This window comes from Pongo abelii, chromosome 7 (assembly GCF_028885655.2).
Source record: "Pongo abelii isolate AG06213 chromosome 7, NHGRI_mPonAbe1-v2.0_pri, whole genome shotgun sequence".
In the NCBI taxonomy this organism is placed as follows: domain Eukaryota; kingdom Metazoa; phylum Chordata; class Mammalia; order Primates; family Hominidae; genus Pongo; species Pongo abelii.
In genome coordinates, this window is record NC_071992.2 from 81731607 (window position 1) to 81756786 (window position 25180).

General features: G+C 39.3%; 1 protein-coding gene across 1 annotated transcript in view; it reads right to left on the reverse strand.

Moving 5' to 3' along the window:
- Nucleotides 1-5059: 5059 nt before the first annotated feature.
- Nucleotides 5060-25180, reverse strand: part of VCPIP1 (valosin containing protein interacting protein 1) — a 40832-nt gene continuing 20711 nt past the window's right edge. Inside the window, exon 3 of the mRNA XM_009243838.4 lies at nt 5060-11925. Within this exon, the coding sequence (XP_009242113.3) occupies nt 11054-11925 (872 nt within the window). The 3' untranslated portion in view covers nt 5060-11053. The remainder of the gene's footprint in view (nt 11926-25180) is intronic.

A 25180-nucleotide genomic window follows, 5' to 3' on the forward strand; every position in this document is an offset into this window, starting at 1 on the left:
ATAACTGCTAGTGAATTTATACCCAGGCAGAAACAAGAGGCTTGTTCTCCAAATAAATTAAATTACAATGACTGCCTTGATTTCACTGGGTGAAGAAATAGGTGAAAAAACAATTGCAACGTTTGCCTTGAAAACACTCCAACTTCTAATTACTGTCCCAGAAAAAAAAAAAAAAACCTTTTCATTTTATTTTTATTTTTTTAATTATTCTAGGGAAAGTGAAATCCTTTTCATTTTAACATTTGGGACCACCTTGGCTATTTATTAGCTTAATTAAACTATAGATTTTTTAAAAGGCACTTATGGCTAAAAGAACATAACTTGAATCCCATCAACCTTGACAATGTAAAAGTAATAAATAGGATAGCTGATAAAAAATTAGGAAGTAGAATGAGAAGATAAGGGATCTCAGAAAGTGTAAAAATGCTAATTGCCTCATTTTTCCTAGGGAGAGTCAAGAGATAATGTTTGAAATTGGTGGATTAATAAACAGAGACCTAACTATATTATTTAAAGTTATAGAGAAACCTAAAAAGGGCAAGGGAACTAATGTTTTTCACAATGGAGGAATAAAATACTGTCTAAAGTCGACAAATCAAGAGATTATACCTATGATATCTTATGTTGTAGAGGTAACCACCGAAGATAAAACGGTTGATTTAGCGATTGGGATGGGAGAACAGGGTGCCTTCTATAGTTTTGTATTATTTTAGCCATGTACATGTATTGCTTTGAGGATAAGTTTTTTTTGTTTCTTTTGTTTTGTTTTTGAGACGGGAGTCTCGCTCTGTCGCCCAGGCTGGAGTGCAGTGGCTCGATCTTGGCTCACTGCAAGCTCCGCCTCCCGGGTTCACGCCTTTCTCCTGCCTCAGCCTCCCGAGTAGCCGGGACTACAGGCACCCGCCACCACACTCGACTAATTTTTTGTATTTTTAGTAGAGACGGGGTTTCACCGTGTTAGCCAGGATGGTCTCAATCTCCTGACCTCATGATCCGTCTGCCTCTGCCTCCCAAAGTGCTGGGATTACAGGCTTGAGCCACTGCGCCCGGCCGAGAATAAGTTTTAAATGGGAAAAAATTAAGGCCTATTTGAATGAGAACTTTTCCAGATAGTAATTGTTCTAATTACCCCATGTACCAAAAATAAATTTAATAACATTGTAACATTTACAAAAGAACCAAATCACCTGCCATAAGAAAGATCACATAATGATAATCTTAAATTGAAATAGAATACTGTAAGCACAATTTAAGATAGGCATTTGAATACTAGCCACTTAGGCAGTACCACTGCTTAACGGAAACAGAGGTGACAGATACTGGTATAGGCTGGGAGAAGCTATAGGAAGAAATGAAACTAATCTTTCTAGGTCGGGCACCATGGCTTGTGCCTGTAATCCCAGCCCTTTGAGAGCCAAGGAGGGTGGATTGTTTGAGTTCAGCAGTTCGAGACCAGCCTGGGCAACATGGAGAAACCCCATCTCTACAAAAAATACAAAAATTAGCCAAGAGTGGTGGCATACGACTGTAGTCCCAGCTACTTGAGAGTTTGAGGCACAAGAATCGCTTGAACCCATGAACAAAGATCATCCGCTGTACTCCAGCCTGGGCAACAGAGCCAGACTGTCCAAATAAAATAAAAATGCCAGGCGCGGTGGCTCACGCCTGTAATCCCAGCACTTTGAGAGGCCGAGGCAGGTGGATCACGAGGTCAGGAGATCGAGACCATCCTGGCTAACACGGTAAAACCCTGTCTCCAATAAAAAATACAAAAAATTATCCGGGTGTGGTGGCGGGCATCTGTAGTCCCAGCTACTCGGGAGGCTGAGGCAGGAGAATGGCGTGAACTCGGGGGGTGGAGCTTGCAGTGAGCCGAAATCGCGCCACTGCACTCCAGTCTGGGAGACAGAGCAAGACTCCGTCACAAAAAAAAAAAAGAGGCTGGGTGCTGTGGCTCATGCCTGTAATCCCAACACTTTGGGAGGCCGAGGCGGGCGGATCACTTGAGGTCAGGAGTTCGAGACCAGCCTGGGCAACATGATGAAACCCCGTCTCCACTAAAAATACAAAAATTAGCCGGGCGTGGTGGCGTTTGCCTGTAGTCCCAGCTACTTGGGAGGCTGAGGCACGAGAATCACTTGAACTCGGGAGGCAGAGGTTGCAGTGAGCCGAGATCGCACCACTGCACCCCAACCTGGGCAATAGTGCAAGACTCAGCCTCAAAAAAAATAAAATAAAGAAACTAGTCTTTCTATAGTCCTGGTCATGTTGAAAGAAATCAGAATAACTGAGGGCTTCTAACCCTCTAATCTGATTCTGGCTTTACTGTTTTGCTTACATTTGTGTTATTCATCTATGTATCTAATTTACATTGGTCATATTACAAAGACACCTTTTCATTTCAAAGGAGAAGCTTATGTATCTGGTTACTTTTGTATATTCAGTGCAGAATCTCATTCCTTGCTAAAGTTTTTTCTTTTTCTCTAGCAACCCTATTTTCAACAGTTTTCTCAAAGTTCCTCATCCTTCTCTATTCAGCTGGCTCACTGCCCCCTTATAGGATCTGGAGTCGAAAGTACGGCAAACATAAGCATCCCATTTAATTTTTTTGATGAACTGACCTAGTTAGTAAAATATTTTTGGAGATACTGAGTCTTGCCAATTTATTTTTTAAGAGACAGGGACTCACTCTGTTGCCCAGGCTGAGTGCCATGACACAATCATAGCTCACTTATAAACTTCCCCAGCTTCCTGAGTAGCTGGGACTACAGGCATGCACCACCACACCCAGCTAATTATTTTCCAATAGTGTTGGGGTCTCACTATGTTGCCCAGGCTGGTCTTGAATTCCTGGCCTCAAGTGATCCTCCCATCTCTGCCTCCCCATGCACTGGGCACGATCCTCCATCCCTGGCCAATTTTATTTTTATTTATTTATTTTGAGACGGAGTCTTGCTCTGTTGCCAAGGCTGGAGTGCAGTGGTGCCATCTTGGTACACTACAACTTCCACCTTCCGGGTTCAAGCAATTCTCTTGTCTCAGCCTCCCAAGTAGCTGGGAGTACAGGTGCACGCCACCATGCCCGGCTAATTTTTGTATTTTTAGTAGAGACAGAGTTTCACTATGTTGACCAGGCTGGTCTCGAACTCCTGACCTCATGATCTGCTGGCCTCGGCCTCCCAAAGTGCTGGGATTACAGACATGAGCCACTGCGCCTGGCTGGCCAATTTGATTTTTAAGTATACTATCAATTATTTAGGTCTCAGATGGTACATCACCTCTCAGGAAGCATTCCCTAACCATTTAGCAGGTCAGGTTAGTTCCTCTTGCAGCATAATCCCACACCACCCAATGCTCCCCCAATATGTACAGTTACTTGCTTGTTTAAATGTATCTATCTCTCTCTCACTAAAAATGTAAATGTAATGAAGGCAGGAAGTGTCTTTCTCAGTTTATTATTCCTTCTGTTTAGCAAAGTACCTGACACATGATTCCATAGAAATAAATTTTCTAGTTGAGATGCATATAGCCCATGAACTATTTTTTGAGAAACATGACCTTTGGGAAACCTCCCCTCCAAAGCAGCAGACCCACTTAGTAAACAAGAATTATTTTAGGTCCTTGAAAAACTGGACTTTGACCAGTGATTCTCAAATGTAGCCAGGTTAGTCATCTAAGAAATTCTGAAACTCTTCCTTAAAGCACCTCCAAATTTAGAGGAGGCAAGAAAACAAATCCAAGGAAGGAAGAACTTGAGATGGAGGACTAGGGTTCAGGAAGGGAACTAGTAGGAAGTGAAATTAAAGCTGTTGCTCATGCCTGTAATCCCAGCACTTCTGGGATTTGAGACTAGCCTGAGCAACATAGGGAGACCCCTGTCTCTACAAAAAATAAATTAGCCAGGTGAGGTGACACACATCTGTAGTCCCAGCTATTTGGAAGGCTGAGGCAGCAGGACCACTTGAGCCCAGGAGTTTGAGATTGCAGTGAGCTATGATGGTACCACTGGGCACTCCAGCCTGCACAGCAGAGAGACCATCTCTTAAAAAAAAAAAAAAAAAAAAAAAAAAAAAAAAAAAAAAAAGCCAGATACTCTATACACTGAAATCAATTAAAACCATGTTGGTGTATCTAAAAACAAGCTAGATTTAACAATAAATGTTTGTAAAGACTTATGTGACCACCAAATTTTATTCCTTTGCTAAATTACAAATGTAGCATTAAAGTTAAGAGCATAGACTATGGAGTCTTAAACATCTGGATTTAAATCTCAGCTCTGCCACCTAACTCCAGGACTTCAGGTAAACCAACTAATCTATATCAACTTGTTTCCTAAAAGATGATAATGATAGTACCCACCCACAAAGGCTTTTGATGGTTAATTATTGCATGTAGTGTTCGGCCTATTGCCCAGATATAAGGAAAAGAGTCACTAAATGTTAGCTATTACCAGCGTGTTTTGTGCTCATCTCCATCATTGGGATGTAAGCTCTAAGGACACATGGAATTTGTCTCATTTGGAACTGTTTCCCAAGTTTTTAAAACAGGCATTTGATCAGTACTTGTTTAAAATAATGAATGACCCCTCTATTTAGTAGAGGCCCCATCTCTACTAATACAAAAATTAGCCGGGCATGGTGGCGGGCGCCTGTAATCCCAGCTACTCGGGAGGCTAAGGCAGGAGAACTGCTTGAACCTGGGAGGCGGAGGTTGCAGTGAGCCAAGATGGTGCCACTGCACTCCAGCCTGGGCAACAGAGCGAGACTCAGTCTCAAAAAAGAAAAGAAAATTAAAAATAAAATACTGATTCCATAAATCAAATATAAAAATGTCATCACTTTATAGGTAGACTTCGTACTATACCTGTTTCTATAAATAGGACAAACAGGGATAATCCCCCCAGATTCCTACACAATTTTATCTGTTTCTCAAATAATTTACGTGGTATGACAAATGGGCCAAAGACAGGTTTACTTCTAAAGAGTGTGCAAATTTGAAGAGCCCATGTTTTTCACCTCAGTGTATCATATACAGTTCAGAAAATCAATTAAAGACTTACTTCGGTTTTTCTATATACATTTTTAATGATTAGAAACAATCAATTATTAAGTCAGAATTGCAGTTGCTGGGGTCTGAAAGAGCCAGACAATAAAAATAAAATCCATAATGAGCTGTTATAAGTAGGATGTTTATCTTATTTACTAAAGAGTTTTTGAGAATTCTATTCTGATGGTATGTGACCAATGGCATGCATATACAAGACCTCAAGTCCAAGTTTGGGATAACTGTAGCCAACACCTAAAGGAAAGGTAATTATGTTTAGTTTACATGGGGCTCATACCCATGTCACTTGTCCCATCAGCACTATGCCCTCTGCAAGTGAGACTATGACGACAATGGTCAGCAGAACAAAAGGTTGACCATTGTGAAACCACAAGGTTACAGAAGAAATGGAGGCCTTGAAAGCCTCCAAGACTTGCCTTGGGTCACAGAGCACACTGTTGGTTCATGAGATTCTCAGTGCTGCACATGGTCATAAATGTTTGAATGTACAACCATCCATTTTTTAGTCAATTATGTACAAGTAACTTTTAATGTAACAAATTATTTAAATAATGTGTGCCCTGTGAGGATTTATCCCACTTAATGGCAACTGAACTCTACCACATTACATTAACATATAACAATAGCAAATATTTGAGCATTTACTATGTGTCAGGCACTCTTCTAATTATCAGACACGTGTTAACTCATTTAATACAGCCACCCTAGGAGCAGATGTGATCATCCTCCTCTCAGAGAGGAATGCACAGAGAGGTCACAGAAAGCAGCGTACCAGGACTCAGGCCTAGGCAGTCTGGTGTCTAAGGCTATACTCTAAATTATTGAGTTAAATGATCTAATAAAATGTATATTAAGCATATACAACAAAACTTAAAAGTAAATATGTGTTGACTGCTAAGCTACACAAATGTTATTTAGTACTATTATCTGTATTTCATTTCCTTATCACTAACCAGTATTTTTTTAAACCACCACAAAATCAAGTTCTCTATTAGAATTTGCCTTTATTTTTAAATATTCAGTAAGCATTATGGCCCAATTATGTAATATGTCTAAAGAAATTTTGCTGGCTGGGTGCGGTGACTCACGCCTGTAATCCCAGCACTTAGGGAGGCAGAGGAGGGCAGATCACTTGAGCTCAGGAGTTCAAGACCAGCCTGGGCAACATGGCAAAACCCTATCTTTACAAAAAATACAAAAATTAGCCAGGTGTGGTGGCACATGCTTGTAGTCCCAGCTGTTCAGGAGGCTGAGGTGGGAGGATCACTTGAGCCCAGGAGGCTGAGGCTGCAGTGAGCCCTGATCATGCCACAGCAATCCAGCCTGGGCAGCAGAGTGAGACCCTGTTTTTTTTTAAAAAAATTGCGCACTCTTTTTTCACTGGGTCCATTTCATCTAGCAATGAAATCTGTATTAAAGGGAAAAATTACTATTCCTGTATGATAACCCACTTAAGTTCAACAAGAAAACTTTATTATTTAAGAATTTCTTTATAAAACTGAACTATATGTTCATGCATTATAATTCCAGGAAACTAAAGAACATAAAATTACCTTTAAAAGCTAATGTGGAGAATTTCAGGGGAAAATCAGTATTAACTTATAGTTTTATTATTGATATAAAACTTCAAATACTGTACAGTAAGGTGTGCTGTAGAACACTATAATACACTACTACCAATTATTCATTACTCAAATGTAATATATACAGCAATCACGAAATCGGAAAATAATGGGCAACAGCCAGTGCCTTAAGGGTGAAATAACATCTATACTATTTTATTGAGCAGTTAAATCACTTGCTATTTTTCTAAATATTTACACTATTACTGCTTATGTTTACAAATTCTAAATATCATTTCCCTCCAAAAAGTAGAATTTCCAGTTCTTGGCACTAATTCTTAGTCAAATAAGCCTGAAAATACAACCTTTTCAGTCTTGCATTGCTCTACCACAGGCATAAGGGCTCAGGACGAGATTTCTGCATTCTAAAGAAAAGTATGCAATACCTTAAAATTTTAAAAACTAAGTAATTGATACTCACAAGCAGGTAACATCAACTAAAACTTTTTTCTTTACTAATTTTTCCTTTTCTTTTACAAGAGAATAATCATTAATATTATACTACAAAAGCATGTAGTCTCCATAATTAAAAAATTAAATGTCAGATATACAAGTAATGGCATTTTCTCCAATAATTCACAATTTTTACAATTTATGCTATTTTGGAACAAACATTAAAATTCCCATGATTTAAGTATCATTAAATATGAACTGAAACACTTAGCATCTCAAAGAATTATCAAGAATGGTAGAACTTGTAATTAACTCTATAACTTACATGGGTGATATAGTTCCCCTTTGTTGTTTTATTTCTTAAATATACATTCTACTAAGGAATATTTTCATGTGAACAGCTCTGGTTTGAAAAATTAATTTATACTGTGAAGAGCCTTAAGGTTGTACAATTTTGTTAAATTATATGATAACCTTGAATGGTAGGATACATTTACTCAACTTAGAATATGGTGCTCACTATTATTATTATAAATGGTGGTTTTTAATTCACATTAAGATAGGCGGAATTTAATCCAATTTTGCAAAGGCTTTGTTTTTATAAAAATCCTAAGATGGAAACCTTGCTTTGAGAACCATAAAACTCAAAATCTGTGCTGTAGTATTTTAAGTATGAACCAACTGAAATTACTGTTGAAAAATGAAGACAAAACTGTATTGATATTCTGAAATAAACACTTTATGCTGCCACTATATTGACCAGTTGAAGTGTAATTAATGACAGAAGTAAATTTTTTACCTAAAGGTTATTAGTGAGGTCTACATATTTAGAGAGTTATTCAGTAGCAGATAGTATTGGTAGGTAACTACATAAAACAATACTTTTATACATTTTGCATTTAGTAGCTAACATGTGATGTCAGTACAATTCTCAAAAACCTGTCATTAGTAGTATGAGTTGCTAGCAAGTGATCTTCCCTGAGGTAAGAGACCATACGCAAAAGTCAGTGTTCATCTCCAATGAAGATACTTAAAAATAATGGCAATAAGGACCTGTGGCCAGGAATTACGGATGCATTTCAGATATCTTAATTGCAAGCAGTAGGCTTGACTGTAAAAACCAAACCAAAAATCACTGGAAGACACAGAGCCAGTATCAGTCAATAGCATTTGCTAACTTTCTCAGGCCTCTACCCTAACATTTTCCAATAAAATATGTGAAACAGGGTGAAGGGGGAGAAATGGGTTTGCTCTTTAACTAGTTCCTGAGTAACCATTCTCATGGAGTTAATTATATTCTATCTTAATATATGGCAGCATCTTGTTTTCTTCAATTTACAATTTCTCATTACCAGTATTCTAGATACATACTATCTTCAACACTACCTGGACTTTAGGTCATCAACTTAAATTTGGTATGATTAACTACAGAATGGATTATTGAAGAAAAAATTTACAACTTTATTTCAATGTTTAGTGAAGCACTGCAAACAGAATTGCAGGAATGCATTTTAGTTATAATGTTACCTCTAGGGCTAAAAAAAAAAAAAAAAAATTTACCTGAGATGTTTAGCTTGCACTCCAAGATGTGGCTATATCACAAATGGCAGTACTAGAAAAATAACCATGCTATACTCATGTATTTGGTTATGAAAACCATATGGAAAGACAAAGGATGATATTTAAAAACTTAAAGAAACCCTATTCTAAAACTTCTTCGTGAGGATACCTGGCCTACTTCTCAAAAACCATCAATCACCCCAACCAAATTTTCAGCTGATTTGAAAGAATTTCAAGAAATTTGATCACTTATCAGAATTGAGCCTTTTATTCATTTATCAAGGGAGAACCCAAACTGTTATTGTACTATTCATACCTAACTGGCTTTTAAATAGCATTGCTGTAGTTAGAGAAATTAATAAAGTTGTCAGAGATTAAGTCCATCTTCTAACATTCACATATGCATTCCAATTTGCACTAAATGTAAGAATAGGGAGATAAAGTTTGTTTCTGGTATTTTATGTTAATGCTATGAGATATCTGTCAGTTATCAATGAAGAAAATATTTGTTAAAGATGATTATATCATTTTACATGAAAGCAGTGCATTTTTTGATTAAAGTTTTCCTGTATTTAAATCCCCCCCCAAAAAGTTCCAGTGCCTGAAAAAGCCAAAAATAATTATAGTGGTTAGTGAAGTGATATTTGTAATTTGTAGTTTAATACACAGAAGCCACCTTTACTAAGTAGTAAATAGTATTTGGTAGCTACAGCTCTCATTTTATGCAAAAATAGTGTACAATATAAAAGTTTAAAAATTTCCTGCTGTTTTGATAGGGAGAAAGAAAATTTAGGATGAAGATAAAATATAAGGACAAACGTGATAATGTGATAAAAACTAACCCAAATATATATTTTGCTCAGATACACCTGTAAAATGTCTAGATTCTCCATTCTTTCCTTATTTAAAATAGAGTAGTTTGTTTAAGTAGTGGATTCAGTTAGAGATACTTTCACAGAAAGATGACCAAAATCTGCCTTATCTGGAAACACAAGTTAAAGTACTGTCTATATCCCTTATGAATCAACAGGCAGAGATTTTTAAACATCTGATAAAATACTTTCTGACATACATTTTCTTAGAATTACAAAAACAGTTCTGCATCTGTTACATGTGCAAACAGAGACAGCCAGGCTTTGAATGCTCTAGGTAAGAGATTGTATTAACATACATTTTGTCTTTCAGCCATTCAAATTCAACTTAATTTCAGTGAACAGAGGAAGAATATGGGTTGAAATGTACATTTTAGAATACAGATTTGCAGAATAAAATAAAATAGTGCAATACCAATCTCAGGATAAACACTCTTCTGTTGTTTTTAAGGAATAAGCATAAAAGCTGCTTCTCAAGGAAACTGGCACTAAAGATTTGATGAATACACTAAGCAAATACCCAGCTGATCAGGGTGTGATGCAGTAAAATTTGCATCTAAACCCAAGTGAAGCCAACAAATAAACTCTTATGGATTCTAAGAAAAAAAAAAAAAACATTTTGGCTCAAAGGGGCATAAATACACTTAGCATATACAGGCTTAAATACCACTGATCAAAATTGTAGAACAATTAACTCATTCATAAAGATAAACTCTTATTTATAAATTCTCTACTGCTACCATTATTTCTTTTTCTACCACACTTTGCAATCAACTTTTCTGCAAGATTAAAAAAAAAAAATCAGGTGGTTCTTGACCAAGCCAGGAATCAAAAATAATGGTAACATATTAATAGAGCACACACAATTGGCTGTGCTGGCTCAGACAGCAACACAACTGAATCACATTGACCTCATCAATCTAGAAGAGATTTTTCCCCAACCTTGCGGAAATCAGCAAAATGTTATATTGTTACATTCTATTCTCAAGATATTTTCGCCAAGAAATCTCTATGAATGTGTTTACGTTCATGGAAACATTTGCATTCCACTGCCTAATAAATAATTGTATGAATTTTAAGATACAATTTAGTTCAGATAAAATTCAAGTTTACATAAACCTTTTGACACTAGTATGTAAGATGGTTACCTTGATGACATCAACATCAGCAAAATCTAACTTCCCCTCCATTTGTAGCCTTTTCAGAAATCAAACGTATTTAAGTAAGAGAATTTTCATGTTGGAAACATTAAGACTTTCATGGAATTAAAATTACAAAGAACTTCCAATGAACCACATATATGGAAGAAAGTCATCTCAGCAGATCTAATAGCTAATTTATAGAAATTCAGAGCCAGCCTGGGCAGCAGTATATTAAAAGCTATGGCCAATCACACACTTGCTATCATGCACTGAATAACAAGATATAATCTTTGAATTATATACGTACAAGATTTTTAATGACTAATCAAGTTACGTGGCCCAGCCAACAAATATTACATATTCACAATAAACATTCTGCCTTTATTAGCCTCTAATTAAATCAAGAGTGATCCATTGGCTCAGTTGTGTTAGTCATCTCAGCATCTTGACTATCCATCTCTTCAAGATCCTCCACGGAATTTCCCATTTGTGCTTCTGACCTTGTGGCAAAGGCTGCTCCCAGTGCATCTGCTACACAGCCATCAGTTGTTTCTGTATTCAAATTTTCAGTACCACCAGTTAAAGGAAAAGATTCAGGCAAACCAGTCTGAAGACTCCCAGACTTTGCAGAAGAACTCACAACTTCTGTTTTCCTTTGAGGAAGATCAGATGGTGACTGCTCTGTACTTTGATCCCGAAGGTGCCTGTCCATTGAAGCCTGAATAGAAGAAACCATTTCCTGCAATTTTTTTCGCTGGGCCTCAACCAAATCAGGATCAAGCTGCCTGCCGTCTCTCATTGTTACTACTCCAGGAGCTATTCGAATAAGCTCACTATTACTAGAAGAAGCTGTGAATACAGAAGGCTCTGTTTTAGTGGAACTATTACTAAAGTCTGTCCCTGTATTATGCTTTCTTACAACTGAAGTTTCCCTAGCTCTTGGATCAAGGTGTGGGTTACCAGATGCAGTTCCTAAAGAATGCCCTTTTCCCTGAAAGGCAGTTACGTTATGAAGTTGCTCAGATTTCTTTTTCACTACTCCACCACTACCTAGTTTTAATAGCCCATGTGAGGGACTTGATTCCCTACTTCTTGTAGTAGCCTCTGCTCGAACCTGACTTACAGCCTCTTTAACTAAATCTTCAACATCAGGACCAATGGGGAAATGTCCTGCAGCATCCACACACAATTCCAGTCTATCTTCAGAAGCATTATAGACAAAGGTTTTGCCAGGCAGATGTGGAAAAGTACAATGCTTGCCATCAGCCATACCTAAAAAGGGGAAAAGATATTTAACATATTAAAATCTTAAGGTATTAATAAAAGTGTAGTCAAGACAATTATAGTTAAAATAGTGAATTTTAAATAACAATTTACAGATAACAGCTTTCAAAACAAAATTCATTCAGATTTATTGTATTACAAAAAAGAACCATCACCATAGACCCTAAAGTAGTTCTCCCCAGAGATCTTTTTTAAAAAAATTTTTTTGCTATCTTAACTAATAGCAAAGTTAAGAATGGGGCTTGAGGTCGCGCAGCAGCTCACACATGTAAACCCAGCACTTTGGGAGGCTAAGGCAGGTGGATCACCTGAGGTCAGGAGCTCGAGACCAGCCTGGCCAACATGGTGAAACCCCATCTCTACTGAGAATACAAAAAATTAGCTGGGCGTGGCAGCAGGCGCCTGTAATCCCAGCTACTTGGGAGGCTGAGGCAGGAGAATCGCTTGAACCCGGGAGGCAGAGGTTGCAGTGAGCTGAGATTGCGGCACTGCACTCCAGCCTGGATAACAAGAGTGAAACTCCATCTCAAAACAAAAAAAAAGAATGGAGCTTGAGGCCAGGTGCAGTGGCTCATGCATATAATCCCAGCACTTTGGGGAGGCAAACAGGTGGATCACCTGAGGTCAGGAGTTCAAGACCAGCCTGGCCAAAATGGTGAAACCCAGTCTCTACTACTAATACAAAAAAAGAAAAAATAGCCGGGCATGGTGGCATGCGCCTATAGTCCCAGCTACTCAGGAGGCTGAGGCAGGAGAATCACTTGAACTCGGGAGGCAGAGGTTGCAGTGAGCCAAGATCACATCACTGCATTCCAGCCTGGGCGACAGAATGAGACTCAGTCTCATTAAAAAAAAAAAAAAAAAAAAAAAAAAAAAGGGGGGATTGAAACAAACAGCTGAGCTATAAGGCAAACACAATGTAAATAAATAAAAGAATATACTTTTATTACAATTCAAATTATAAACTTTGCCAAAACATCTATCAAGGCAAAGTGAGGTATACCTAACTTGTTGCACAGTGTGTTGAACTAAAAATTAAGTCAGTCTATTGAATTGTAAAATACCAGAAAGGTGTTTTCACAGTGTGCCGTAGGTATGTATCTTTCACAAATATAAAAAATATGAGCTTTCAAAATAAGATATTCCATAGTTAAAGCAGTAGCTATGGGGCACATTTAGAAAAACTAAATAATGCACCATGACTTCAGTGTGAACTAACACTTGCTTGTAAAAAATTTAAAATACTTTATTCAATTAAATTCCTTTGAAATAATTCTTATTCATTTCTGGTAGGCCAGAACCACCCAAGTAAGCCAGGGGTTATGGATGCTCCTCACAAGGCTCACTGCTGTTTATTTCTCCTGGTCCACTAATGCAGCAGCAGAGGATAAAAACTCTAAAGTAAACTTCTCCTATTTTCTAGTCGAGGAGTTGGTCTCACTACAGGGTATTCAAAAATTTTACATTTGTTTCAGCCTGTGTATTAAAAAAAAAATTGTGTGTTTTAAACAATCCACTACCTTTACACTTTAAATTTGTCACTCTAAGTATACTCCACATACGTGACAGTAAGTGTTTTCCATACAAAATTATATACTATTTTCAAAAAAAAGATAAGGAACTTTTTATAATATATGGTACATAGTAATATGTTTATGGCAAAATATAAAGGCAAAAGCAAACTAGTCAGAAGCAAATGAAAGGTAAGTGCTACAGAAATTCAGAGAGGAGGGATAATGAATAAACTTGGGAATGCTTTGTGGGCATTTAGGCATTCTCTAGTTTTGTAGGATATTAAGAGTAGTTCTTCCTTCCCTGAAAAAGAGCTTCAAAGGTTCTAATGTACCTCTCTGGGAATATTCCAAATAACCAGCAAAAATAACTCAATTGCAAATGAAAAAATAACATACGTTAATTTCATATAAACATTAATTTCAATGGTAGGTAAAGTATCAATTAATAAAAATCCAAGTAGAATTTCCTCTTGACACATTTTCAGCAGAGATAAATGACAAAAACAGACATGCCAAAGTTGAAGCCAGAGATGTGGTCTAAATACTACTTTTCTGGGCACATCTGGAATGAGTTTATTGGTTACCAATCCCTGTCCTTGGAAATCTATAGACTATAGCTCAGGAAACAAAGGTAGCAAAGAAGAGAATTTTATAAGGCCAAAACTGCCTCAAGGCAAAGCTTTTAAACATCCATCTGAATAGATAACATCTATTGAGCCTCATTATGTGCCAGGAACTAAAATAGACTCTGAGGATTTAAAAATAAAATACCATAATTCTTAGAAGACAGTTACAGATTATTATAATACAATCGGGTAAGTATAATGATGGGCATATTACTCATTTCATTCAATTATTTAAGGATTACATAAGAAAACATTTAAGCACATTAAAAACATTAAAACACTGAAGCACATACCACAGTGCCTAATATCAATCAGGTAGTCAATATGTTTTAATTCTTCTATTAGAACAAAAAGGTTTTGTGGCTGGGCGTGGTGGCTCACGACTGTAATCCCAGCACTTTAGGAGGCCAAGGCGGGCAGATCACTTGAGGTCAGGAGTTCAAGACCAGCCTGGCCAACATGGTGAAACCCAGCCTCTACTAAAAATACAAAAATTAGCTGGGCACGGTGGTGTGTGAGCCTGTAGTCCCTGCTACTGGGGAGGCTGAGGCAGAAGAATTGCTTGAACCCAGGAGGTGGAGGTTGCAGTGAGCCGAGATGGCGCCACTATACTCCAACCTGGGTGACAAAGCAAGACTCCATCTCAAAAAAAAAAAAAAAAAAGGTTTTGCAGGTGTTTCCAGATTGCTACTGAGATGCTTTTCCTTGGCTATCCCTAGAAAGAATCATAGTTCCACACATGTTCATCAGAGTATTACTTACAATGAAACAATGGAAAAAATCTAAATTTTCAACAAGAAATAAGTAAATTATTTCCTATCTACCTGTTGGAAGTATATGCAGCTATTAAAACTTAAATAAATAGGCCCGGCGCAGTGGCTCACACCTGTAATCCCAGCACTTTGGGAGGCCAAGGCAGGCAGATCATGAGGTCAGGAGTTTGAGACCAGCCTGGCCAACAGGGTGAAACCCCATCTCTACTAAAAATACAAAAATTAGCCAGGCATGGTGGTGCGCGCCTGTAGTCCCAGCTACTCAGGAGGCTGAGGCAGGGAGAATTGCTTGAAGCCAGGAGGTGGAGGTTGTGCTGAGCCAAGATTGTACCACTGCACTCCAGCCTGGGCAACAGAACATGACTCCATCTCAAAAAAAAAAAAATTTAGATAAATAATGCTTGAACCCAAGAGGCAGAGGCTGCAGTGAGCCCAGATCATGCCACTGCACTCTAGACTGAGCAACAGAGTGAGACTCCGTCTCAAAAAAAAAAATTTTAGATAGAAAGCTGTGATGCCTGATATATACAGTAAAATGTGCATGATGCTGCAATAGCAGGAAACAAATCTAAGTACTATGATTACAATCTTGCCTAAAACATGTATGTATAAGACAAATATTTTTAAATGATAGGTGATGTTTCCCATTTCTATAGTTTCTGCACGTTTATATTGTTATTAAAAAACTCCAGCCAGGCATGGTGGCTCAGCACGTTGGGAGGCTGAGGCAGGAGGATCGCTTGGAGTTTGTTTCCAACAAACAAAGGCTAGGAGTTTGATACCAGCTGGGCAACATGGTAAGACCCTGGACTCTACAAAAAAAACAAAAGGTTAGCTGAGGGTGATGGCATACACCTATAGTCTCAGCTTTTTGGGAGGCTGAGGCAGGAGGATCACTGAGCTCTGGAGTTTGAGGCTGCAGTGAGCTATTACTGAGCCACTGAACTCCAACATGGGTGATAGCAAGAAACTGTCTAAAAACAAAACAAAACAAAAAACAAACGCCCCAATTTAAAATATATATTTAAAAATCAATGGATAGGCTGGGCACAGTGGCTCACACCTGTAATCCCAGCACTTTGGGAGGCCTGGGCAACAGAGCAAGACTTTGTCTCAAAAACAAAAAAACAAAAACAAAAAAGTATATACTTTAAATACAATACAAATACTGTTGTGATACTTCTAAGCATAATTGTTTAGGGGTTTCTTTGGCAGGTATAGAGAGAATGTTCAGATTTTATATAGTCCTTTGAATTTTAAGAAGCAAGGCACATTAAAATTTCTCTATCACATATCAACAATTCCATTACTTAGGGCCGGGCACAGTGGCTCACACCTGTAATCCCAGCACTTTGAGAGGCTGAGGTGGGCGGATCACAAGGTCAGGAGATCGAGACCATCCTGGCTAGCACAGTGAAACCCCATCTCTACCAAAAATACAAAAAAAAATTAGCCAGGCGTGGTGGCGGGCACCTGTAGTCCCAGCTACTCGGGAGGCTGAGGCAGGAGAATGGCGTGAACCCAGGAGGTGGAACTTGCAGTGAGCCAAGACCGTGCCATCGCACTCCAGCCAGGGCGACAGAGCGAGACTCCATCTCAAAACAAAACAAAACAAAAGAAAAATTCCATTACTTATATATGCTAATGACATGTATAGTATTTATAGTTACATTATTCTTTACATTAAAAATCCAGAAACTACCCAAAAGCTCATGAGCAGAACAATGAATTGTGTTAAAAACAATACAACAGAATACTATGCAGCAGTGAAAATGAATAACCTATAGTTGAACTCATCAACACAGATGTATCTGAAAAAGTGTTGCTAAACTAAACAAGTCAGCCAGGTATAGGGTTCATGCCTGTAATCCCAGCACTTGGGGAGGCAGAGGCAAATTGACTACTTGAGCCTAAGAGTTCCAGCCTGGGCAACCTAAGGAGACCTCACCTCTACAAAAAATTTTAAAAAATAGCTGGGTGTAGTGGCATATGCCTGTACTCCCAGCAACTTGGAAGGCTGAGGCAGAGGGATCACTTGAGCCAGGGAGGTTGAGGCTGCAGGGAGTTGTGATCATACCACTGCGCTCCAGCCTGAGAGTAAAACCCCATCTCAAAAAAGAAAAAAAAAAAAAGAAGGCCAGGCGCGGCGGCTCATGCCTGTAATCCCAGCACTTTGGGAGGCCAAGGCAGGTGGATCACGAGGTCAGCGGATCAAGACCATCCTGGCTAACACGGTGAAACCTAGTCTCTACTAAAAACACAAAAAATTAGCCAGGCATGGTGGCGGGCGCCTAGAGTCCCAGCTACTCAGGAGGCTGAGGCAGGAGAATAGTGTGAACCCAGGAGGCAGAGCTTGCAGTGAGCCAAGATCACGCCACTGCACTCCACCCTGGGCGACAGAGCGAGACTCCTGTCTCAAAAAAAAAAAAAAAGAAAGAAAGAAATCATAGAAGAAGGTATACAGCATAATTCCATTTTTATAAAGTTCAAACACAGGCAAAGCTGAGTATTATATAGTTAAAACTAAATTTGCCATTCATTTCTTCATTTCTCTGTACAAAAACCTGCAAGAAAACTTTCTCTCTCTCTCTCTCTCTCTATATATATATATATACACACACACATATATTTTGTGGGGGACAGGGTCTCACTCTGTCAACCAGGCTGGAGTACAGTGGTGTGATCATGGCTCACCACGGCCTCAGCCTCCTGGGCTCAAGCGATCCTCCCACCTCAGCCTCACCAATAGCTGAGACTACGGGCACATGCCACCACACCTGGCCAATTTTTCTATTTTTAGTAGAGACAGGGTTTCATCATGTTGCCCAGGCTCGTCTCAAACCCCTGGGCTCAAGCGATCTGTCCGCCTTGGCCTCCCACAATGCTGGGATTACAGGCATGAGACACCACACCTGGCCGAAAACTTACTATATTTTAAGCCAATTAATTTTATTCTAGTTGTTGTTGTTGTTGTTGGGGTTGGGGGGAATGGAGTCTGCTCTCAGCTCTGTTGCCTAGGCTGGAGTGCAGTGGTGTGATCTCGGCTCACTGCAGCCTCCTCCTCCCAGGTTCAAGCGATTCTCATGCCGCAGCCTCCTGAGTAGCTAGGATTACAGGTGCCTGCCACCATACACAACTAATTTTTGCATTTTTTGTAGAGACAGGGTTTCACCATGTTAAATGATCTGCCCACCTAGGCATCCCAAAGTGCTGGGATTATAGGCATGGACCACCGTACCTGGCCTGAGCCAATTAATTTTAGAATACCTTTCCAAAAATGAAGAACAGAAATAGTAATAGTATAGTTTAGTTATAATGGACAATACTGTTTTTCAAATGTAGATGTAACCATCTATATGTTAAGGTGGATTTGAATAAAATAAGAGAGTTATGTATGCTCCTTTCCTGTTTTTGGAAGACGGAGGTAAATGGCTGGGGTTGAGAGGGGCTTGATATGTTTTGATTCTTTGACCACAGGATGATGATGATGATGATGATAATAAATGGGAGCTACATGATGAGAACATATGGACATAAAGAGGGGAACAACACACACTTGGGCCTTTCGGAGCATAGAGGGTGGGAGGAGGGAGGATCAGGTGGGTGCTAGGCTAAATATCTGGGTGATGAAATAATCTGTACAACAAATCCCCATGACACAAGTTTACCTAGGTAACAAACCTGCACTTGTACCCCTGAACTGAAAAATAATAGTAATAATTTGCCACATGAATCTGTTATAAAAATATAGAGAAAAATTTACCACAAATATCAGAAAAAATTCTATTTTAGAAGGTACTTTTCTGAGGATGATCCATTTCAAATGGCTGTGTTATAGTCAGAATTTTAATTTTGTGAACAACAGCTGGAATTCTAATAACAACAACAACAAACATTTGCTAAGTATTTATTAGGTACCAGATCATTTGCTAACTGCTATACATCCACTATCTCCTTTGATCCTCACAATCACCCTGACGTTATCATACCCACTTTACAAATAAACTGACACTTAGAAGTCAGAGTGTAATACATCCAGAATTTGATCTCAAATGTTCTGACTCTGATACAGAAAGGAGGCAGGGAAATACTAGGCAGAAAAGGGCAAGGTCCCTGGTGAAGGCCCACCCTCAAGCCTGGACCTGCGGCCCAAAGTGAGGACATGGATTCCTGTTTTTCTGCTCCAATGTTGCTTTTTGGCCTGCCCTGCCCCCCATCCTGTACCCATAAAAATCCCAGGCAGACAAGCAGACTGGCAGAGTGGCAGAGAACGAGAGAAGAGAAGAAACAGCTGGATGTCAGAGAAAAGTAGCTTGACTTCAGAGGGATGGCTTGACGGGGGTACTTCAGGGAAGAGTTTGGCCGGGGACAGCTGAACTCCAGGGGAAGACCACCTTTCCAGTCCATCCCCTTTCCAGCTCCCCACCCCACTGAGAGCCATCTCCACCACTCAAAAAAATCCTCCACATTCACCACCCTTCAATTCGTTCGTGCAGCCTGATTCTTCCTGGATGCCAGACAAGAACTTGGGTACCAAGAGGGTGGGTGCAAAAGGCTGTCACCCTGACCCTTCACTGAGCTGTTAAACACTTAAGCTATTTGTGGAAGGGAAAGCTAAAAGGGCGCACTGTTAACACATGCCCTCTGGGGCCCTGGAGGTCACAGGTACCCCCCTAGATGCTGCCACAGGGCCGCACAGAGTTCTATTCCTGCTGGTGCCCAGAAGCACTCGTCCCGGCCCCTGTATCTGCTGACCTGTGTGCTGCCTGTCCCATGAAGGGCTGAGAGCTGTGGGCTGAGTAAGCAAGCCAACCCCTTCACAAGCCCCTCGAAGGGGTCAAGGGAACTATCCCGTTTCAACTCCAGAGCTCTAAACTACCTCTTAATGATAAATACCACATGTAACATTCTAAGAAATATGACAACTCTATTGAGATATAGTTCACATACAATTCACCCATTTTAAGTGTATAACCAAATGGTTTGGGACATATATATATATATATATATATATATATATATATATATAGGTTTTTTTTAGAGACAGAGTTTCCCTCTATCACCCAGGCTGCAGTGTGGTAGTGCAATCACAGCTCACTGCAATCTGGGCTCAAGAGATCCTTCCACCTCAGCCTCCCAATGCTGGGATTACAGGCATGAGCTGCTGTGCATAGCCAGTTTTTAGTGTATTCACAAAGTTGTGGAACTTTCAGAACAGTTTCATCACCCCAAAAAGAAACCCTGAACCTTAGCAGTCATTCCCTCTACCTCATTCCCAGCCCTAGGGAAGCCACTGATTCACTCTCTGTTTCTCTAAGTGTTCCTATTCTGGGTATTTCACTATATGCTCTTTTGTGACTGGCTTCTTTCACATGGCATAATGTTTTCAAGGTTCATCCATGATGTAACAAGTACCAATACTTTACTACTTTTTATTGCCAAATAATATTCCAATGTATGGCTATACCACCTTTTATTTATCCAATCATCAGTTGATGGACATTTTAGTAACTTCCATTTTAGGCTATGATGAATAATGCACCTATGAACATTTGTGTACAAATTTTGTGTGGACATATGTTTCCATTTATCTTGGGTATACACCTAAGAGTAGAACTGCTGGATCATATAGTAACTCTACGTTTAATCTTTTGAGGAACTGCCAAAGTTCCCAAGTGGCTGCATCATTTTTACATTCCTACCAGCAGTGTATGAGGGTTCCAATTTCTCTACATTCTCGCCTACAATTCTTATTATGTGACTTTTGGACCACAGCCACGCTAGTGAGTATGAAGTATTATACCATCCCATTTTTCTTTTGATTTGCATTCCCCTGATGACTAATGATGTTGAGCATCTTTTCACATGTGATTGGCCATTTATATATTTTCTCTGGAGAGAAATCTATTCATATCTTTTGCCCATTTTTAACTGTTATTTGTCTTTTTTGTTTAGTTGTAAGAGTTCTTTATATTCTAGATACAAATCCATTCTCAGATACATGTTTGCAAAAATTTTCTCCCATTCTGTGGGTTGTGTATTTACTTTCTTGATAGTATAATTTGTAGCACAGAAGTTTGCTTTTTATTTACTTTTTTCTCCTGTTACTTATGCTTTTATTTTTGTATCTAAGATTATGCCTAATCCACAGTCAATACATTTTATGCTTAGTTTTCTTCTAAGAGTTTTCTAGTTTTAGCAAGTAAACTTAGGTCTTTGATCTATTTTGAATTAATTTTGTATATGGTGTGAGGCAGAGGTCAAACCTGAGGTAGACATCAAACTTCAATATTTTGCATGCTAATATCTAATTGTCTGAGGACCACTTGTTGAAAAGACTATTCTTTCCCCACTGAATTGTCTCAGCAACACAGTTAACATTTAAAAAATAATTTCAAACTAGAAACAAAACTATTTTGAAAATAGTAAAGATAGCCATCCCCATGCCACCCCCTTATCCTTCAACCCCCTCCCATACACAAAACACAACTGAAGGAAGTTATTTGCAGTTGCATGGAAGACAGTGCATATCGATCCAGATTACTGGAATCCCCATAATCCATCCTAATTAAATACTAACTTCTAAAAACCACTAATTAGTATCAATATATTTCAGAAAGTAGAATTTAAAAAAGGAAGAAAATAAAACAAAGTAGAATGAAATGAAAGATAAAAAGTTTAAAAGGGATGTAAAAAGGCCAGGCATGGTGGCTCACACCTGTAATCTCAGCACTTTGGGAGGCCGAGGTGGGCAGATCACCTGAGGTCAGGAGTTCTAGACCAGCCTGGCCAACATGGCAAAACCCCATGTTTACTAAAAATACAAACATTAGCCAGGCATGGTGGCACGTGCCTTTAATCCCAGCTACTTGGGAGGCTGAGGCAGGAGACTCACTTGAACTCGGGAGGTGGAGGTTAAAGTGAGCTGAGATCACGGCACTGCACTCCAGCCTAGGCAACAGAGTGAGACTTCGTCTCAGAAAGAAAAAAAAAAAAAAAAGATGTTAAAAAAAAGGGAAGGGAAGGGATGCTTAGAGAGAAATTTATAGCTTTAAATGCCTACATTAAAAAAAAATTTGCAGGCTGGGCATGGTGCCTCATTCCTGTAATCTCAGCACTTTGGAAGGCCAAGGTAGGTAGATCTCTTAAGGCCAGGAATTCAAGACTGGCCTGGCTAACATGGCGAAACCCCATCTCTACTAAAAATACAAAAATTAGTTGGGCATAGTGATGCACACCTGTAATCCCAGCTACTGGGGAGGCGGAGGCATGAGAACTGCTTGAATCCGGGAGGCGGAGGTTGCAGTAAGCCAAGATTGCACCACTGCACTCCAGCCCAGGCAAGAGATTGAGACTCTGTCTCAAAAAGTAAAATAAAGAAATAAGAAAAAAAAGAGCAAATTAAACCTAAAGCAAGCATAAGGAAGGAAAAAATAAACATAAAAGCAGAAATCAATGAAAATGAAATCAGAAAAATAACCAACAAAAAAAACCCTATGAATCCAAATGTTTCTTTGAAAAGATCAACAGCCAGACTGGACAGCCAAAAAAAAAAAGAGGCACAAGTTGCCAAGATCAGAAATGAAAGAACTACAGATTCTACAGACATTAAAAGGACAACAATAGGGGAATACTAGAAACAACTTTATGCCAATACAGTTGATAACCTGGATGAAATGGGCAGATTTCTTAAAAGACAAAACTAACAAAGCTTACTCGAAGAAGTAGATAATTTTAAGAGTACTCTATTAAAGAAATTAAATTTATAGTTAAAAAACTGCCCAGCAAAGAAAACTCTAAGCAAAGATGGCTTCACTGGTGAATTCTACCAGTTAAAATAAAACTATTATAAAATCTACCAAAAAACAGAAGAAAAGAGGAGGCAATGCTTCTCAATGCTATTTTATGAAGCCAACATTACCCTGATTAAACAGTCATTACAAGAAAACTACAGATAATTATCCTCCCTGAACACAATCACAAAAATACTCAACAAAATATTAGCAAATTAAATCCAGCAAGTAAAGTTGGTTCAACATTCAAAAAAATCAATGCAATTCATGCTATCAACAAACCAAAAGAGAAAAACCGTATGATCATCTTGATACATGTAGGAAAAGAGCATCTCACAAAATTCAACCTCCACTCATAATATAAACTCTCAACAAACCCAGGAATAGAAAGAAATGTCCTCAAGCAATCCTCAATCTTACAAAAGGTATCTCTGAAAAACCTGCAAGCTGAATGCTTCCAAGATATGGAAAAAGGAAATAATGTCTACTCTCACCTTTCCGACTCAACACTGAACTGAAGGTCCCAGCCATTGCTAATAAAATTGTCTTTTATTTCCAAAAGACATGACGATCTACATAGACAAGGATCTGCTAAAAGTTGCTAAAATATGTGAGTTTAGCAAAGTCACACATAGGGTACAAGGGCAATCAAGGGCAATGTTAAAAAAAAAAAAAATTTTAGGCCAGGTGCAGTAGTTCACACCTGTAATCCTAGCACTTTGGGAGGCCGAGGCGGGCGGATTACTTTGAGCTCAGGAGTTTGAGACCAGCCTGGGCAATACAGTGAAACCCCGTCTCTATAAAAAATACAAAAATTAGCTGGGTGTGGTGGCCCACACCTGTGGTCCCAGCTACTTGGGAGGCTGAGGCTGGAGAATCGCTTGAGCCCAGTTGGTGGTGGGACATGGGTGGTGGGGGTTGCAGTGAGCTAAGATTGCGCCACTGTACTCCAGCCTGGGTGATGGAGTGAGACTCTGTATCCAAGAAAAAAAAAAAAAAGAGGCCAGGCATGGTGGCTCATGCCTGTAATCCCAGCACTTTGGGAGACTGAGGCAGGCAGATCACGAGTCAGGAGTTCGAGACCAGCTTGGCCAACATAGTGAAACCCCGTCTCTACTAAAAATAAAAAAATTAGCTGGGCATTGTTGCGTGCACCTGTAGTCTCAGCTACTCGGGAAGCTGAGGCAGCAGAATCACTTGAACTCAGGAGGCAGAGGTTGTGGTGAGCCAAGATCGCGCCACTGCACTGGCACGATGGGCAACAGAGCAAGACTCCGTCTCAAAAAACAAAGCAAAAGAAAAAGAAAAAGAAAGCCAATTTTATTTCTATCTACTAGAAATGAACAATAGGAAATTTGAAATTTGTAGAAGCATCTTTTACAGTATCATCCAAAAAACAAATATTTCATGGTGTAAATCTAACAAACTATGTGTCAGACCTATATGCTGTAAACTACAAAATTTGGATGAGAGATATTAAAGACTTAAATCAATGAAGAAATATAACATTTTTGGTCAGGTACAGTGGCTCATGCCTGTAACCTCAGAACTTTGGGAGACTGAGGCAGGAGATGGCTTGAGCCCAGGAGTTCAAGACTAGCCTGGGCAATATGGCAAAACCCTGTCTCCACAAAAAAAAAAAAAAAAAAAAAAATTAGCAGGGCGTGGTGGTGCGCACCTGTAGTCCCTGCTACTCAGGAGGCCGAGGTGGGAGATCAACTGAGCTAGGTAGGTTGACGATGCAGTAAACTGTGATTGTGTCACTGCACTCCAACCCGGGTAACCAAGTGGGACCCTGTCTCAATAAAACCAAAAACAAGAAATGTAACATCTTCATGATTCAAAAGACTCCATGTTGTCAAGATATCAACTGTCCCCAATTTTATCTATACAGATGCTCCTCAACTTACAACGGGTTACAGCCAGATAAAGTCAAAATGCATTTTTTTTTTTGAGACAGAGTTTTGCTCTGTCACCCAGGCTGGAGTGCCAGCAGTGTGATCTCGGCTCACTGCAACCTCCGCCTCCTGGGTTCAAGGGATTCTCCTGCCTCAGCCTCCCAAATAGCTGGGATTACAGGCGCATGCCACCGCACCTGGCTAATTTTTGTATTTTTAGTAGAGACGGGGTTTCACAATGTTGGCCAGGCTGGTCTCAAACTCTTGACCTCAAGTGATCCGCTTGCCTCGGCCTCCCAAAGTGCTGGGGTAACAGGCCACTGTGCCTGGCCCAAAATCCATTTAATACCCTGATAAACTCATCATAAAGTCAAAAAGTCCTAAATCAGGCACAGCCTGTATATTCAATGCAATCACAATAAAAATCCCGCAGACTCTTTTTGAAGAAATCAAGCTGATTCTAAAATTTATATGGATAGGCCAGGCACAGTGGCTCACGCCTGTAATCCCAATACTCTGGAAGGCTGAGGAAGGCAGATCACTTGAGGTCAGGAGTTTGAGATCAGCCTGACCAACATAGTGAAACCTTGTCTCTACGAAAATTACAAAAATCGGCCAGGTGTGGTGGCATATGCCTGT